This window comes from Lithobates pipiens, unplaced genomic scaffold, assembly GCF_037356315.1.
Source record: "Lithobates pipiens isolate NorthernLeopardFrog02 unplaced genomic scaffold, aLitPip1_a1.2 Scaffold_3, whole genome shotgun sequence".
In the NCBI taxonomy this organism is placed as follows: domain Eukaryota; kingdom Metazoa; phylum Chordata; class Amphibia; order Anura; family Ranidae; genus Lithobates; species Lithobates pipiens.
In genome coordinates, this window is record NW_027507790.1 from 13581486 (window position 1) to 13601445 (window position 19960).

The following is a 19960-nucleotide window of genomic DNA, read 5'->3' on the forward strand; positions in this document are numbered from 1 at the left end:
GGCCTCAGGCCTAGCAACCAGGAGCTGTTTAACACACCTCCACCCAGGCCGCAGCCCGGGGAAGGAAGAACCCTGATCACCTGACTCCCCCTCAAATAAATAGCCTATTCCAGCATGCACAGCGGCCAAAACAAACTCCTGCTGATTGACTGAGACAACTTATTTACCCATAACCTGAATTCACTGTAATCCATCATCCTAATGTCAAAGGCAACAGTGCCACCTATTGACAGAAGAGAGTGACTACAAATTAAACTCGGACTTAGGACAAAAATCAGTGGATCAAAAACTACCAATTGGCCAGGCTAGTTACCACCTAGCACAACTAGATTTATTAGCAGCCCTGTTTAGGACCAGAGTGCTACACTAAGAAGAGTAAACAGAAGAGTAAAAACAATATGGTACGTCTAGGAAGCCGTCGGCCCCACGTGAGTTACCTTGAACGTTAAAGCTGACCAAGCGTATCACGCGTGAGAACCCCTTACAAGAGGACAGACCAGTCCTATACTGCACGAACTAGACTGCGGACTGGGATTACTCAGCCCAACAATCAGTTGACCTACCGTGCTGACCCGTCACCTGGTAAATACTCTCTTAGTAACCTGATCAGTACGAAGTTAATTTATGACTGTTGACTATTCATGTTCTTGTTCCCACTACAAGTGAAAAACGAAAAAGGAACGACTGGAGTATTACGTATCAGCATTACCTGCAGCAAATGTTTATCCTCTCTGTTTATTTTCATTTTTTTTTCATTCTTTTACTGTATATCAAGCTGTAATACCCTATCTCCTATAAATAAAGATTGTTTAAAAAAAAAAAAAAACAATATGGTACACTAAGGAAGTAAGTAGGTTGTAAAAGGAGAAAAAAAATCAGCATGTAGGAGATTTGAGGAAACAAAGTGTAGCTGATAGAGAAGTGTATAAAAACAGACAAAAGGAGGCCAAATGTATTATCAGTGCTGTCAAAGCAAAATAGAGGAGGAAATGGCTTAATCTATTAAGAAAGGGGGCAAATACTTTTTTCTAGGTAAATCAGAGATGGAAGGAAAAAATACAATGGGATCACCAGTCTGTTGTGGCATACCACAAGGTTATGTTCTATTTATTCTATTTGAAAGTGATATAACTAAAGGTTTGGTGTGTAAGGTATGTCTTTTTGCAGATGACACAAAGGTTGTGTGTAGCTGTGTGGACTAGCTTTTCTCCAGGTTGCCTTAACCACTTGCCTACTGGGCACTTTTACCCCATTTTTGCCCAGGACAATTTTCAGCTTTCAGCGCTGTCACACTTTGAATGACAACTGTGTTTTCCCACAAATAGAGCTTTCTTTCGGTGGAATTTTATCACCACTGGGTTATTTTATTTTTTGCTAAATAAACAAATAAAGACTGTAAAATCATAGTGTGTTATAACACTTTGGAAACAGTAAATTTTTCTCCTTCACTGATGTGCGCTGATACGGCTGCACCAATAGGCTGCATTGATGAGACTGCAATGATAGGTGACATTGATGAGGAGGCACTGATTGGCAGCACTAATGAGCACTTTTTTGGCAGCACTGGTGAGCACACATTGGCAGCGCTGATAATCAGGGCAGTGATTATCAGTGTACATGTCTCTTTTATAGAAGCCAGGTATCAGCTCTCTACTTCGACCCTAATGAGGAAAGGAGTGACGATAACCATATTTTTTTTTTTAATCTGTGTTTGGACACAGCTGATCACGTGGTAAAGAGCTGCTGATTTGACTCTTTGCCTCAATCTGTAATCAGCAGTGTTCTCTGGACACTGTGATCACAGAGCGTGCCGCCTCTGCCCTGCAGTGGGCGAGCAGCAGGCGTGATCACGGGAGGCCCTCATATGACACCCTCCAAGAACTAGCCATCCGCACTGTAGCAGTCATTTGGCTGTATCACATTTGGCAAGTGGTGGAAGAGTATGTAAACCCAACATTTCATATTCCTGATATGTGCCTGCTGTACCATGTACTTGTATGAAAAAGTATCCTGTACTCTTTGTATTGCTTCCTTTGTGTGAAATCCCTGGGGTGCCTGCCAGTGGCGTCACTAGGGTTGGTGTCACCCCCCCCCCCCACCAACAACTATAGTCCCCCTTCAGTACAGACCCCCCCTTGGTACAGACCCCCCTCCACTAACGATAGACCCCCCCCCCAAACTAAGTACAGACCCCCCTTCCTTAGTATAGATCCCCCCCTCAGTACAGACCCCCCTCACTAAGTATAGACCCCTTTCCTCAGTATAGACTTCCCAACTAGGTACAGACCCCCCTCCCATCAGTATAGACACTTCCCTCAGTACAGACCCCCCCATCAGTATAGACATCCTCCACAGTACAGACCCCCCTCAATTAGGGTTTCCACCTCATCCCTTTAAACCCTGAACACATATGAATTACACAGGTTCTGATACTAATTTAATGCAGATAAGGCACCAAGTGAGTTTAATTGCCACCTTAATCAGCCACAGAACCTGCGTAATCAATATGTGTTCAGGTTTAAAGGGATGAGGTGGCAACTCTACCCTCAATGCAGACCCCCATCAGTATAGACACCCCCTCTCTGTATAGACACCTCCATCAGTATAGACCCCCCTTCCTCAGTACAGACCCCCCCATCAGTACAGACCCCCCTCTCATAATATCCCCCCTGCACATATCCATCTACATATATAGATGGACTTCAGACCTCAGAACAGCGCGGACGGATATACACAGCGGACAGTGGTATGTGTCCCCCGGGCTCCTCCTCTTCCTGTGTTGATGTAAACAGAGAGGAGGGGAGGTGGCTTTGGTCCACTCCGCTAAGGAACACAGCTGCGATATCCGAGAGGCAGATCAGTGTAGGGCAGCGGGCGGTGTTGTGGTGCTGCTACTCACAGGTATCACCCGAAGGCCCCCACCCCAGGGATGACATTGGTGCCTGCCAGTTTCTCTGCTTTGCTATTAAAATTTGACCACACTAAGCAGGATAACAGTTTGGTCAGTTCTCATGCTATGCTGGGAACTCAACCTGCTCTCAGATCTAATTATTAGACTTGTCCTGACACCCCCCCCAGGCATTCACTGGGAAGCTCAGTGAACTGATGTTTCTCCTCCCCCAGCTATTACGCAGCTGAGAACAGAGGGAACGTGATCACTTATTTAAAAAAAAAAGAGTTTAAAAAAGTTTTTATTACTTTTTTTATAACTAAACAAAAATGTTCTGCTTTTCATTTCTATTTCAAACTGAATGGGTTTTCTTATAAGGTGATCGTTTACATACACTTTAATTCTGAGACACCCCATTTCATTTTTGAGTTTTCAATTATATCAGCAGCTTGAAATGAAATGGTAAGTGTAATAACACTAAATCACTAGCTGGCTTTTGTGGCAATAATATATCTATTGTTAAGAGGATATATAGTTTTTCCAAAACTCTCTAGAACTTCGGTTTCTTGATATTCCATACAGGTACACTTTACAGGGCGTCCAATCAAAATACACCACGCTCTGGTTTGCCGTCCAATCCTCTAAGAATTACGTCCTTGTTTCTAAATGGCTACTAGAGAACGAAGCATTTTGTCCCCGCTCAGGGCGCCATGTTGTAGTCTTTTCTATGGCCCTCAATAGGACTATTCCAGAAAGGAAGCCGCCCCCATAGATCGGTTTGAGGACACAACAAAGGTCCGAGTTCTACAACAGTGTGTTCTCCTAGTGTTGGAGGCCGTGCTGTGTGGCGTGGCGATGAAAGGCGATAGGTTAGAGGAAAAGGGTACCTAATGGCAGTAGCCAATAGCAGTTGAGATGTTTAGGTAGGTGGGACCAGAGCTAGAAGTTTGCTGTGCGTAATCCTGAAGAGGAAGTCTAGTCGTCCCAGCTGATGGGATTGTTCGGGGGCTCCCATGTATGTACATTGGTGATGTGGTGTCTGGGGGCTGTCATATATGAAGTGCTTCCTGTGTATGTACTGAAACGGGTGGGAAAAGGGGGTGGGTTGTTGTTTCTCATAGGTATACTGGCACTGGTGTCATTAGGGCTTGATCATGTATGTACAGACACTTGTGTAATGGGGGGGGGGGGGGGGAGATCATGTATGTACTGTCATTGCCACAGCCGTAAGGTGGGGTTCTTCTCATGTATGTACAGACCCAGGTCTAATGAGGGGGGTCATGTATGTACTGTCACAGAGGTGGGGGGGGGGGGGGGGGGTCATGTATGTACGGTCACTGACACAGATGTATTGGGGGGGGGGGGGGGGTCATGTATGTACGGTCACTGACACAGATGTAATGATAGGTCATGTATATACAGTCACTGACACAGATGTAACGAGGGGTCATGTATGTTTGGTCACTGACACAGATGTAACGAGGGGTCATGTATGTTTGGTCACTGACACAGATGTAACGAGGGGTCATGTATGTTTGGTCACTGACACAGATGTAACGAGGGGTCATGTATGTTTGGTCACTGACACAGATGTAACGAGGGGTCATGTATGTTTGGTCACTGACACAGATGTCATGAGGGGTCATGTATGTACGGTCACTGACACAGATGTCATGAGGGGTCATGTATGTACGGTCACTGACACAGATGTCATGAGGGGTCATGTATGTATGGTCACTGACACAGATGTCATGAGGGGTCATGTATGTACGGTCACTGACACAGATGTCATGAGGGGTCATGTATGTACGGTCACTGACAGATGTAATGAGGGGTCATGTATGTATGGTCACTGACACAGATGTAAGGTGCTGGGTTTTCATGAATGTGCTGATAATGGAAGGGCGCTTCTTGTTTGTACTGACACCGATTTAAAGAAAGGGGGGTGGTTATGTTTTTCATGTATGTACTGACACAGGTGTAAAGGAAAGTGTGTGGTGGGGTTTGAGTTTTTTTATATATGTACTGTCACTGGGGGGGGGGGGGGGGGGTGGGTTCTCGTGTATGTACTGTCACTGACAGAGGTGTAAATGAGGGGAGATTGATATATGAACTGACATAGGTGGGGATCTTTTCATGTATATACTTACACTGACACAGGTGTAACTTAGTTGGGGGGCTCTCCTGTATGTACTTTAATGTGCATTGTCTAGGTTAGTTTTTCCTAACTAAGGTGCCATTTGGGCTCCCCCCGGGTTGTGGGCAGCACAGGACCCCTGGTTCAGCATCATGAGTTGCTATGGTGGGGGCAGACTGACCCCCTGCACCATAACATCCAATGAGGTTTCTTTGCTAGAGCCAAAAAGTAGGGCTTCTATGTGATGGGGTGACTCGGATGTAAGGGGGACCTCTCTGATGTGAAGTTAATTTCATCAGGTGGGTTGTGTGTATTGTCCCAGGTTCAGGTTTCCCATTGATTAGTATAGTAACAATCCGTTTTTTACATTTTAGACTGGGGTACCTCCCAGATTTTGCATACTTTTATAGGGTGTTGTCACTGAAAAAAGGTTGTGATATGCTGGTCTAGGCACAGGTTGGATTTAATATCTGACAACTGATAAACATGTATGGAATTGGTCTGTATATCCCAGCCTTAGGCCAGTTTGTCGGGTACAGATGGAGACGGTAAGTGGTTTGTCTTAAAAGGCACTCTGATATCTGTAGTTCTACAGTTGCTGAAGATTTATAATCTACTTTCATTTTTGAAAGATTATTTCCTTGTCCTCGAATAGGAACATATAAGATTTCTATGTGCCAGTTAATCGGGTTTATGTTTACTATAGTCTTATCAGTAAAACAAAAATGATTTCTGATTGGTTGTCATCAGTTACAGCAGTTTCCATTGCTTTGTTTTAATAAGCCTTAAAGTTTCCCTACAGCAGCATTTAGCATGTTTTGTTCTATTGCAGGATCGTGGTGACCTTCCGGAGCATGACCATGCTGCAAATGTGTGGAATTGGATGATGGACACTTCAATGGCCGCCACGGACTTTCAGTGGCCACACTTGGGTGGCCGCTATGGAATGAGAGCAGCACTGGTGATATTATCTGGGTCACTTTTGGTGGTCCTTGTCCCTCTGAGTGGGCTGGAGGAACATTACAGAGCAGCTCTGAAAGTTCTCCTTCATTATAACCTCTGGGGAGGGGATGAGCGCATACACACATACACAGGACAGTCAACGGGTCTTACCGTTACTTCAGCTGCAATTGAATTTCTGGTGTTCAAACAGAAACCTTCCCCAGGTAATGGACATTGTGTTGTATGTTCATTTATGTCATCTTTTCCTACCAAGGTCTTCCACATACCATGGCAAAAAATGTGACCAGCATTCAGTTTAAAATAAGCATAAGAACTACACTGATACATCTGAATTCTGCCCAAAATCTTTTTTGTTGTAGTTTTGGATATTTCTAGAAAAAATAAAAAATGTCTCCCAAGTCTTCCTTCATTGCTTTCTGTGTCTCTGTTGGGAGAAATCCCATTGCTTGAGACAGGAATTTGAGGACAGTCTTCTCCCAGAAACCAATACAAGCGGCCAGAGGTTCACATTTTTATTCATTCTACTAAAGTGTTTTCATTGTTTGTCTCGTTTTTGGAAAGATCTATACTACTTGAATTGGTGACCCTGTTCACTAAAGCCTGGTACAGTTTTTCTTTCATTCAACCCAGCGGTTTGAATGGAAAAAAAAACAGGATGTTGCTGTACTAACTATTCAATGTTAATTCTGCAATCTGCCTGCTATGCTATTGTGTTACATAGTAGGTGAAGTTGAAAAAAAGACAGAAGTCCATCAAGTCCAACCAAAAAAATATAAACAGTCCTAGATATTCAATGGCAGTCCAACCCTAAATAAAAACTATACATTTCAAGCAAGTAGATGAGGGCATGTTCTTAGTGTAGCAATGTCACCCAGTACCATCTATAGACAGTGGAGACAAGGCTCCTGATACCGTCCTATGTCTAGTTCATTTGTGGTCCTTTTTTTTTTTTTTTTTTTAACCCCTTGATTTAAAGTAGGATTTAAACCCCAATTCATGATATTTGACCTAAGCACATATATCTGTAGTGTTTTCTTATCTCTCCTCAAAGCCCTGAGTCCTGTGTGTTTCTGCCGTTTCGTTGCTGTGTTATCAGCATGATAACTTCTCTGTCAACCAAGATGAAAGCAGCCTGAAATTTGGGTCGGAGGTCGCTATAAATAAATTGGCAGAGAACTTGACTTGTCACAGCACAGCTCTGCAAGTCTCTGCCTAATGTGGAGTGGGGGTGTGTGCCTTTCCTCCAATCAGCTGTCTTGGTTGTATGCCAAGAATCCACTCCCAGCAGTGAACAGGATGAGAAAATCTCTAACACAATGTGCACTTTCTAAAGAATATAGAAAGGGAAAGACAGCAGATATACATGTAAAACTTGTGTAGGGAGATTTGTTTAATCTCTGTGTATCGTCTGAGGCTGTCCACTTCATGGGTTATAGCAATGGTCATCCACCCTGTCCTCAGGGCCCACTAACAGGCCAGGTTTACAAGATAACTGAAATAAATCACAGGTGATATCATTTGCTGCTCAGTGATTGCAGTATTCTAGTCTGCATCTCCCCAAGGTAATACATAAAACCTGGCCTGTTAGTGGGCCCTGAGGACAGTGTTGATGACCACAGGGTTTACATCCACTTTAACGCAAAAACAGAATGTGACTGCCCATGGCTGATAAAGATTGTGACTTACTAAAGATGTATTTTTAATATTGCAGAGGTCGCGTTTGAAGCCAGAGCTTCTCTAAACCAAGCCCTAGAAATGAAGCGTCAAGGCAAAAGAGAAAAGGCACATAAACTTCTTCTCCACGCCTTAAAGATGGATCCAGATCATGTGGATGCTCTTAATGAGTTAGGTATCCTCTTGGAGGAAGAAAAAGATGTCATCCAGGCAGACTACCTATATTCCAAAGCATTAATGATCTCTCCCCACAATGAAAAGGCTCTAATAAACCGCGATCGGACATTGCCATTGGTTGAAGAAATAGATCAGAGGTATTTCAGTATAATTGACAGCAAGGTTAAGAAATTGATGTCCATTCCAAAGGGTAGCTCAGCTCTCCGCAGGGTCATGGAGGAGTCCTATTATCACCACATTTATCACACGGTGGCCATTGAAGGCAACACACTTTCATTGTCTGAAATCCGCCATATAATTGAAACCCGCTACGCAGTGCCTGGTAAGAGCCTTGAGGAACAAAATGAAGTGATTGGTATGCATGCAGCCATGAAATATATGAACACCACTTTAGTTTCTCGTATTGGTTTTGTGACAATCAACGACATACTGGAGATACACCGGAGAGTGCTCGGCTATGTGGATCCTGTGGAAGCTGGGAGATTTCGCACTACCCAAGTGTTTGTGGGTCATCATATACCACCACATCCCAGAGACGTTGAAAAGCATATGCAGGAGTTTGTGCTGTGGTTGAATTCAGATGAAGCCATGAGCTTACATCCTGTGGAGTTTTCAGCCTTAGCACATTATAAACTGGTCTATATCCACCCATTTGTAGATGGTAATGGAAGGACTTCACGCTTGCTTATGAATCTCATTCTCATGCAGGCAGGATACCCACCAGTAACCATCCGGAAAGAGCAGAGGTCTGAATATTATCACTTTTTAGAACTGGCAAATGAAGGGGATGTGAGACCTTTTATTCGATTTATTGCCAAATGTACGGAGACAACCTTAGATCTATTTTTGATAGCCACAGCAGAGCATCCGGTTGGTCTCCCAGAACCCAACCCTGATCTCTTTGAGTGCAAGCAAACACTTCCAGTGAAGACCTAAACTTTCAAACTATGTTGCGGACTTAGTTGCCTTAAACTTTTACAATTCCTAGAGATGTCGGCTACATCTTGTTAATTTATTTGAACAATTTTGCTGCTACATTTCTTGAGCATTTCATACCTACGGGATTGTACCACAGTGCAAACTAACAATTATACAACACCAGTTTTATGGCTTGTTTCCTAAAGCACTACATGTGTTTTGTGGTTCTCCAACTTCAAAAGCACTTTAGGCCCTAAACCTACAGGCTGTGTTTAGTATTGGCTTGTAAACTCAAGTCTTGAGAGCATCCAATTCAGAAAGTGTTTTAAAAGCTGCTTTCTTGAAGACCCTAAAATACTCTTCAGCTATGGTCTGGGAGTATAACTAAACACCCTCTTAATGGGCTTTAAACAGTGTTTGCAATCTTGTTTAAAGCCAAAGCCAGAACTCTCATTAAGAATTTTGATTAAAAAAACTACCAGACTGGAGCTGTAAGTAGTTTTAAAGAGGAAGTAAACCCTGATGGGTTTTACTTCCTGTTTTGCCTGCAAATTAAAAGCATATATGACACTTACTTGTCCCCTATGCAGGCCGCATCCATCTTTGCCCCTGTTCCTTCCAGGGCCGCGGACTCGGGCCCTGTGACTGGCTGGAGTCACGTGATGTCACTCCCGCGGATGCGCACGGGAGCTGTCAGTCACAGCACACGCTGAGGGAAGAAACGGCATGGTGGTCTGTTTCTTCACAGCGCATGCGCCAATGATAACATTGGCGCACTAAAAGTGAAATATCTCCTAGTTGGTGCACGTTTAGGAGGTATTTCCATTACCCATAGGTAATCCTTATTCTAGGCTTGCCTATAGGTAAAAGCCATTTAAAAGTGTTTACAACCACTTTAAGAGCTTCAAGTAAACTTCTTTAGCATGTTACAGGGAAAATATAGTATATTTGCAAGTCTTCTGCAAACATACTTCTTATTATACTACTTATTAATTTTTTGTTGCAGGAGCCTGTAAAGCATTGCAGCGATCAGCACTCCACAGCAGCTGAACTAAATAAAAGGTGCTATTGAATATAGAAACCAAATTTATATTTCAGTGAAGAAATAACACCTGTAAAATGGTTAAACATGTTAATATGTTTGTTTCTCTGCTCATAAAAATATATGGAAGGATCAGGTCACACCGGGAAGGGGGCGTTACTGTGCGATTCAGATTCACATGCCATTCACTGTGGTGCAATTTGAGGCTATTCATTTTGAATTGGCTCAGATCGCACTGCACCGCACCAAAAGTAGTACATGCACTACTTTTGAAAAATTACTGCCAACGGGATGAAAAGTGCTATTCAATCCGGTGCAGACAAGCACATTGTGTTTGTGAATTGTTTTTGGGGCGTCATTAATAGAGGTCTACCGATATGGGTTTTTCTCTGGCCGATGCCGATATTTATAAAATATGATGCAGATTTATTTATTTATTTTTTTCCTTCTTTCCCCCCTTCATCTCATAAAATCTAACAGACACTTTTCACACTGGGGCGTTTTTCAGGCGCTTTTGGGCTAAAAATAGGACCTGTAAAGTGCCTGCAAAACGGCTCCCCTGCAGCCTGTGTGGAAGCCTGAGTGCCTGAGTCGATGCACTGGCAGGGCATTAAAAAAAGTCCTGCAAGCAGCATTTTTGGTGCGGTGTAAACTGCTCCTCCACCACTCCTGCCCATTGAGATGAATGGGCACCGCTGCCGAAGCGCCTGCAATGCGGTTTGGCAGCTGCGCTTCATGGGCGCAGTTAACCCCTTCCTCGGCCGCTAGCTGGTTTATAAGTGCCCCACTAGCAGCCGAATAGCACCGTTAAAATGACGGTAAAGCGCCGCGAAAACTAGCAGAGTGTTACTGTCAACACCTGCCCGCTTCAGTGTGAAAGCAGCCTTAAGTAATAAGTGATACAGAAAATGTCTTATTTATTGAACAAAACAAACCTCTAATCAGTTCACTTGTATGTATAATTTATATTTAAAACAAAAAAAAACTATATATTAAATACACAAAAACAGGTAATCCAAAACTTTTGGACGAAAAAAAAAAAGGGGCTAACTTTACTGTTTTTTAGTTTTATTTTAAAGGGATTGTAAAGTGAATTTAAAAATAACAAACATGTTATACTTACCTCCACTGTGCAGCTCGTTTTGCACAGAGTGGCCCTGAACCTGCTCTTCTGGGGTCCCTCGGCGGCTGTCTCGGTTTCCTCCCGCAGGTGCTTCTCACGTTCATGTGAGCTCCCTCACATGGTGAGAAGCATCTGCGGGCATGCTCCCGTGATACAGCCGGCGGCTATAGCCGCTCGCTGTTTCACATGGCCCCGCCCCCCGGGGCTCTGCGTCAGTGGATGTGATTGACAGCAGCGCGAGCCAATGGCTGCGCTGCTTTCCATCCAGCCAATCAGCGGCCAGGCTAAACGGTGGAAAGGACGTCGGGGGACGAGCGCGGAACTTTCGAGGGGTGAGGTAAGTAAAACGGGGGGGGCTGGGGGCACCGGGACTGTCAGATGTTTTTCACCTTAATACATAGAATGCATTAAGGTGAAAAAACATTTACCTTTACAACCCCTTTAATCATTAGTGTATTTTTTCCAAAAGAATTGCGTTTGAAAGACCGCTGCGCAAATACCGTCACATTAAATATTGCAACAACCGCTATTTTATTCCCTAGGGTCTCTGCTAAAAAACTATATATAATTTTTGGGGGTTCTAAGTGATTTAGTCTTTAAATGGTTAAACTGAGAACTCCTACACACAGAGCTCAGATCATTGATAACTATAAACATTGTATCTCTTTGGTCTCTTCTTGCAGACTGCCCAAAGAGGAGAACAAACGAAGATTTCAGGCAACTTGCATTGACTTCTATTACAGAAGTCATTTGCAAGTTGCGCTGAAGATATAATCGGCCTTTTTTATCAGCACAATTGGCCAATGCCGATTGATTAAAAAACGCCAAATATGGGCTGATCTAGTCGTTAACCGTTTCAGCCCTGAAAGTTTTTACCCTCTTCCTGGCCAGAGCACTTTTTGCAATTTGGCACTGTGTCGATTTAACTGACAATTGTATGGTCGTGCTATGTTGCACCCAAACAAAATTGACGTCCTTTTTTTTGGTTGAATTTGATCACCTCTGTGGCTTTTATTTTTTGAGCTATAAACAAAAAAAGAGCAACAATTTTGAAAAAAAAAAACTATTTTTTTTTGCTATAATAAATATGCCCCAAAAATATCTAAAAAAAAAAATAAAATTTTTCCTCAGTTTAGGCAAATATGTATTCTTCTACATATTTTTGGTAAAAAAAAAAAATCGCAATAAGCGTATATTGATTGGTTTGCGCAAAAGTTATAGTGTCTACAAAATAGGGGATAGTTTTATGGCATTTTTATTATAATTTTTTATTTTTTTTTACTAGTAATGGCGGCGAGCTGCAATTTTTATCGTGACTGCAACATTAATGGCGGACACGTTGGACAATTTTGACAAGTTTTTGGGACCATTGGCATTTTTACAGCGATCAGTGCTATAAAAATGCTTTGATTACTGAAAAAATTTCACTGGCAGGGAAGGGGTTAACACTAGGGGGCGATCAAGGGGTCAAGGTGTTCCCTAGTGTGTGTTCTAACTGAAAGGGGGAGTGGACTGTGTAGGAGAAGAGAGAGGTCGCTGTTCATAACCTGTATGAACAGACGATCTGTCACTTCTCCCCTCAGAGAACAGGAAACTTTGTGTTTACACACACAGATCCCGGTTCTCCGTGTGTCCCGAGCGATCCCAGGCTCTGTGCGCGTGCCCCTAGTGGCCACAGGGCGAAGCGACATTACATAACGTTGTTTCTCCCAGCCGTGCCATTCTACCGCAGTACAACTGCGGCGTCTGGTTGGCAAGTGGTTAAGCTAACATTGATACTAGCTGAGGATCACAACTGCAGTGCATTTTGAACATGGATCGTTAATCGCACATGGAACGTGGGTTTAGTGTGAATGGGGCCTAAGTCTGAGCATCTATTACATACTGTATAAAGCCCAATTCCAGCCTTTTTGGATTAGAACTGTTAGTTTTCGCCACTGTATTTGTCTTTTACTTCCTGTTCCAGTTGCCATGACCGGTAGCAAGTGAAATCATCCAGCTGGGAGAAAAAAAAAGTAGGGTTCTATTTGAAAGTCTGTGAGATTTCAAAGCTGAACTCCAGCTCTCCCCTTGGTCTTGCACAATTATATGGGCATCTCTCCTGTACTGATGTTGTTTAATCTGGTTTCATTGCAAACTGTGAGCCTCTTAGGTGTCCTGTATACTACAGCTCCTAAACTTGAGTTTAGGAGCCTTTGGTGTTATTTGCCAAAGCTCCTAAACTCAACTCGGTAAAAGTCCATGTGTCCATGTACACATAGGCTTTTACCAAAGTTTAGAAACTGCTGCGGTTAGGGGATCTTCAATCTCCTGAACGTGGAAGAATTAGGTTTGTGATAGGAATGTTTTGACCATTGAAAAACAAACTGCTCCAAAATCACAGTGTGATTTTTCCACGTTTTGCATTTTTCTGTGGTCAAAGTAGGCTGTGTGTACATGAAGCCTTACAGAGAACATTAGAAACTGCTGCAACCCCAATAGAGCCAGTCTGATTGCTGGGGGATATCAAGCACTATCTATTGAGTGATGACATCACAAACCCATCCCTTGTTTTGCAGTGATTTGAAATCATGGGTGGAATCACTGCGATTCTGCCCATGATCAGGTGTGAATGCAGCCTGAGAGGATTGTCTTGTACACACAACAAAAATAGCGGACGAATGTAAAGCCCCGTACACACTATCAGATTGTCTGTCTGCTGAGTTTTTCCTTCAGATTTACCAAAACCATGTAGTAGAAGGGCCTGCTTGATTGCATACACATTGAAACTCCTAAGGTTTGACCTCATATTATATGGTTTTGGTAAATATGAAGGAAAAACTCAGCAGACAATCTGATAGTGTGTACGGGGCTTTAGTCTGTTTTTTTTTGTTTTGTTTTTTCCACATGCTAGTCTCATGTCAAAAACCTATAGAATACTAAAGTTATGAAAATTCTTGTACAACAGAATACAACTTCAGAAGTAATGTATTCTTTCATTTCCAAGCATGTGTGGTCTTTGTATGAAAAAAAATGTGTGACCAGTAATGTACTAATTACCCAAAAATAGTTTGTTCTGTTATCGTAGAAGTAAACAATCATGTTTGTCCCTTTTGGATAATTTCACATGAACTGTCACGATCGGCTCTCGAAAGCCATGTACTAATGATCAGATTATCAGATAACTTCTCCAAAAGTATTTTTTGTCGTTTTTTTTTTTTTTATTGCGTGTACTAGGCATAAGGCAGGGTGCTGTAATGTTATCAGGCAGCTACAGCAACCTGCTGTTTCCTCCCACCAGCCATGATCTGCCTGCACAACATATAGAAACGGTCTCAGTGATGGTGTCACTGGGTCCAAAAATAGTGGTTGGAAATGGTGTCGGTAGCGAGGTCTCCAAAAATGGACATAAAAAGCAATAAATACAGGAATGAAAACAAGGAATCAAGCATGTAAAATATATAAAAATAATATTTATATAAAACAAGTGACAACGTTATCTCCCATCCAACAACCCTGCACTGAAATCCACATCTCAATCACAGCTGCAATTATCTGTACTGCAATGAAGTGTTAATTCAATAAAAAAAAAAAATGCTTTGATGTAGCACAGTCACGACCTTCCCCAGTGTAAATGGCTGGGTTGGAATCTAGCGACTGGTAATTCCAATCACATTTACAGCAATGTGCATCACGGCATCCACTGATTCATCGTTTACAGATTCACAAGTCTGAGCCACATAAAAAGTAGTCAGAGGTTCCCAAATGACCCTCTGCTGGAAGCCTAAATAAAGTTATGCCACAAGTTGCAATTACTAAAATCTTTTAACTCAATTGAACCATAATGCTGTAGGCTGTGTAGTTACTGTAGAAGAGTCCTGTAGTAGTGCCACATAAGGTTACCTCCTAATCTTCAATGCCTAAGCTATTAAACATTAGACTGTAAGGAGTTGTGACAAGTAGGACTGCCAGCACCTTAAATAGATGTTCTTTTTATTCTAAGCAGTGTGCACTTTAGTGTTGTCTACTGTGTAACAGTATGCAGAATAAATTATTTTCTTATCAGTGTCTTGTTTCATTGGTTAATGTAAACAAAATGGGCCATCTGTAGTGGAACTTGTTCACTTTATTTATGATGCCTTGACTTAGAACTGGACTCGACTCCATTGTTTAGGTATGTACCAGTTAAGTCTTCTAAATAGTTAATCAAAATTGGTGCGACCAGAAGGATGCCCACGCCTAAACATTAAAATATACCAGTATTAGCATACATCCCAATCACCTATTCTAATAAAGGAATGCTTGCAGTCCGCACTTGTTAAAGCTGAATTCTAGATAAATACACAGATGAAATACATATAAGGGAGCTATTTTTCTTCTATCCAAGTCTGAGACTTGGCAGGGAAGAAAACACGATTTCCTGATCGTAAAGGGCACAGGCTTATTTAACCACTTCCCACCCGGCCAATGCATATATACGGCCGGGTGGGAGCCGTCTACTCCTGATAGGCCGTTCAGGAACGTCCTTCTGGAGTAGCGGGATTGCGCGCGCTCGCGCAGCGGCGCGATCCCAATGTGCTCGTGTCACCCGGACACGGCACATCTCAGATCTGCAGGAGGGCTCTGTGATTGGCCCTCCTGATCACATGACGGCCGTGTCCAATCACGGCCGTCATGTGATGTAAACAAACAGCCGGTTGCTAGGCAATCGGCTCTCCTCTCCTCACACGGAAGTCACCGCTGAGGAGAGGAGAGCAGAACGCTGCAGCCGGCTGATGATCAGTGAGTATGGGCTGCTTTTTACAGCTTTTTACTCACTGATCATCAGTGTAGTGTAAACACACAACACACCACACAGTACAAACACAGTCCCCACATATGTCCCCAAAACACACATGTCCCCAAAACATACATGTCCCCAAATAATAAAAACACATGTCCCTAATAATAAAAACATGTCCCCCACATATGTCCCACTAAAATCACATGTCCCAATGATTATCTGCACACATATGTACGTGATCACCTGCACACATATGTACATGATCATTTGCGTACATATGTCCGTGATCACACAAACCAATTATTATACACTTAACGGATTTTTTTTTACCAAAAACATGTAGCAGAATACATTTTGGCTTATTTTTCTGACAAAATTTGATTTTATTGGATTTCTTTTCAAATAGAAAAAAGAAAATATTGTGTTTTTTCCAAATTTCCGCTATTTTTGCGCTTATATCGCAAAAAAAAAAAAAACGGAGTCGTGAATAAATAACACCAAAATAAAGCTCTATTTGTGCGAACAAAATGATAACAATTTCATTTGGGTACAGTGTAGCATGACCGCGCAATTGTCACTGAAAGCGCTAGAGCGCTGAAAGCTGAAAATTGGGCTGGGAAGGAAGGGGGTGAAAGTGCCCTGTATTGTAGTGGTTAAATCTCTGTGGCTGGGTTGTATGCAGCTACCTTCATGTGATTGAACAACAAGGAACAATGCAGGGACATCTCCCTAAGTCTCCCAACTTCCAGCTAGCCTCAGTTTATTTTTATTTTATTTTTTTTTCCAGTGTCCTTAGGTGATGGACCTCTTCCTTCTACTGATAGAGACTTACTTTCTCCTATGGAGGCTTCTCTTACTCTGATTATTTTCTATATTCCAATATGATTCTTCTATCAATTGGCTACCTGAAAGCTTCTGTGGCTCTTCATGAAGCTTCCAGATTGGTTGACAACTCATCAGAGCCTTGGGGGGGGGGGGGGGGGCTGGACCCCATATGTTGGAAGGTGTAGGGTTGCCTATAATGTCACTATGCACTGGATCCTGCTGTAGGGACACCTCCTTGTTATGTAGTGCAACGGGAGTTAGGTTAGTTCTAGGCCGTGTGTTCCCCGTTGCAGAATTTGGTCTCTGAAGACTCCTGTGGGGGTATGCCCATCATTGAGGGCAAAGCAAGGATAGGGTTTGAGCACTATTTATTTAATCTAGGGCTGAATTAGGGTTGCCATCATCCCTGTTTTTTTTTTTGTACATAAACAGTCTCCAAATTGGGACTTTCTTAAAGGCAACCAAACATACAATATGTAATGAAGTATGATTTATTGAAACACGAGTGAAAAATTTCCACATCGGACAATTTAAAAACAATTTTGTATACAAAACGTGGAAATAAGAAGTGGTGATAACCAAACTCATAACCTGATTGTACTACAGCAAAGACATGGATTGGGTACTGTATCCAGGATTACTATGGGGCTACATGCTTTAGACCAGCGATCTGCAATTAGTGGACCTCCAGCTGTTGCAGAACTATAAATCCCATAAGGCATAGCAAGACTCTGAAAGCCACAAGCATGACACCCAAAGGCTGAGGCATGATGGGACTTGTAGTTTTGCAACAGTTAGGTCTGCTAATTGCAGATCCCTGCTTTAGACAGTAGGGGCCACAGCCTTGCCCTTTCAACCTCCCCACCTGAATCACTCTTTGACTTTGTCCTTGAGCCAGAAACAGAACAAGAGGAGGGCACCAGATCAGGATAATATGCCTGTTATTGACATTTCCCCTAAGCTAAAGCAGATTAATGCTATGCTTACTAAAACATCCCCACTATGGCAGCACCGCTGGCCATGTTTAGCCAGTTGGCAAAACACAGTTAAACACTACTGCTACACCAGGGATGGTGTAAAGTTAGTTGCAAGTGACAGTTCTGCCACAATTCCCTACCGTGTTGCTGCCCACAGCCAGAGAGAATGTACAATTAAATTTTGAGTGGCAGAGCCTCAGTGCCTCCGTCCAGATTCTCCACTTACGAGGGGGGCAGGGAGAATGTTTCCTTGGACTCAGCATCTATACCTAGATTAACAGCCCCAGCTGCAGACTAATTGGGCAGAGACCAGATGTAGTCTGAGCTGGCTGAACCTCTGCTGGCCTACTACAATCTGTGGATGTCTTCTGCAACTGGATTGGATCAAAGTCAAGTCTGTAAATGTATGCATGTTGTAACATGTTTATAGCCGGTTCTGTCTGATGGGATAAATTCAAGTGCATCCACACTTTCTTGACAACCTGAACTAACTGAGGCTTGTTGGAAGGGTATACGTGTGGATTCTTTTACTGGCTGTCCCAGCTTTTTTTTTTTTTCCAACAACGGTTTTTATTAAAGTAAGGCACATATAGTAAGAACACAGCTTACAGTATTTGAACACACAGCGAAGGAGTCTACCTCAGGGTACATAAATATTGTATCCTATAGTACAATCAACATATATCATTGACTAACATACTAAACGTTATAACCCACTTATCGGTTGATGCCATATATAACAATCCATCAGCAGAGTCATTCAGTTGGAAGTGGTAAGACCAAACATTTTCTACATGCAGGTGTCTGAGTCAGTCAGCCATCGGTCCCATACTTTATTATATTTGATCGGGCACCCCCTATTGGTGTAGATACACTTTTTATATGGCAGGGTCAAATTAATGTCCGCTTTCCACTCTGCTAATGTCGGGGGTGTAGATCTCATCCATTTCCTGGCAATAATTTTTCTTTCAGCGAACAGAGTTTCCTTCAGAAATGTTTTGGTGTGTCGGTCGGGTACTTCCGGGTATACGCCCAATAGGCATTGTTTGGGGTCCAAGCCAACAGGTGTGCCCATGCTGTCATGCAGAAAATTTACCACCCGTACCCAGAACCCTTGTAAACAGGGGCATGCCCATATGAGGTGGAAGAAGGCTCCCGTGGCCGCCCTGCACATTGGACAGTTAGGTGGAAAGTCTGTTTTATATTTCGCTACTCTAAGAGGGGTGAGGTAGGCCCTATGTAATATATAGATTTGGGATAGCCTATCTGATAGTTTGGGGGAAACCTCTCTGCATGTCTTGAGTGCCTCCTCCCATTCCCCATCTTCCATTTGACCTAAGTCTCTTTCCCACCATACCTTCGGGGCGTATGCGATCTTGCAGGAGATTGGGGTGGATAGCATATCGTAATAAGATGGAATAAGGCCCTTGGAATCAGCGCTCCTAGCCATGGATAGAATAGGATTGGGGGTGGGTTGTGGGTAAGCTTCCCAGGGGAATTGTGCACGAGCCGCGCGTCGAACCTGTATGTACTGAAAGTGCATGTTGTTTGGTATTGTGAACTCTTCCTGCAATTGGTTAAAGGGCTTGGAGGCACCTCCAGAAAGTAGGTGGTGTAAATAGTACACACCTCGCTTGCTCCACGTTTCTTGTCCCTGGTAGGTTTACAAATTCCTTCATATGTTTGTTGTTCCACAGTGGTGTATAGTCATTGTAAGTCGAGATTCACAATTTTTCCAGAGGCTATATCCCATATGCGTCTGTATTGATGGAGGATAGGTGCAATCTCACCATCCGAACCGCTGGTGCCTGAGCCCATGGTAACAGCATATAGTGGATCACCCATTTGTTGAGCCCACTCGGGACAAATCCAAGTCATAAAGCAATCTCCATCAGTCTTGTCCAGCTGGAAAAACTGGGAGAGCTGTGCTGCAATGTAGTAGTGGTTAAAGTCTGGTAAGGCCATGCCCCGCCTGTCTGTTGGGTTCTTGAGCATTTTGCCAAGCAAGTTTGTGTCTATTTCTACCCCAAACAAAGGGACCTAGAAGGGCTTCTATTGTCTTAAAAATATTTTAGGGGGAGGTGTATAGGAGGATGCCAGAGGATATACAACACCTTCGGTAGTAGGATCATTTTTATAAGGTTGATGCGTCCCCATACTCCCAGAGGTAGACGGACCCATGTATGAAGTTTATTTTTAATCATAGAGAAAGGTGGTTCAACATTCAGGGCTATATAATCTCTTGGGGCTCTAGATCTATATAATCCTAGGTATATAATTGTCGCAGCTTTCTGTAAGGGGAGGGCGATCTGGGACTCTGATGGAGAAAAACTATCTAGCGGTAGTATCTGGGACTTATTCCAGTTTATTTTTAGACCGGAGAATATCCCAAACCGTTTGATGACCAGCAGTGCTCTACTTAAGGAGGAGTCTGGATCAGAGAGGTACAGTAGCGTGTCATCCGCATAAAGG

At 43.0% G+C, this 19960-nt stretch overlaps 1 protein-coding gene across 1 annotated transcript; it reads left to right on the forward strand.

Annotated features, from left to right (window-relative positions):
- The first annotated feature begins 3715 nt into the window (after window positions 1-3715).
- Window positions 3716-14968, forward strand: FICD (FIC domain protein adenylyltransferase). Its single transcript, XM_077461284.1, has 3 exons — window positions 3716-3905; window positions 5860-6193; window positions 7702-14968. The coding sequence occupies exons 1-3, from the start codon at window positions 3882-3884 to the stop codon at window positions 8775-8777; spliced, it is 1434 nt and encodes a 477-aa protein (XP_077317410.1). The 5' UTR covers window positions 3716-3881; the 3' UTR covers window positions 8778-14968.
- Window positions 14969-19960: the final 4992 nt, after the last annotated feature.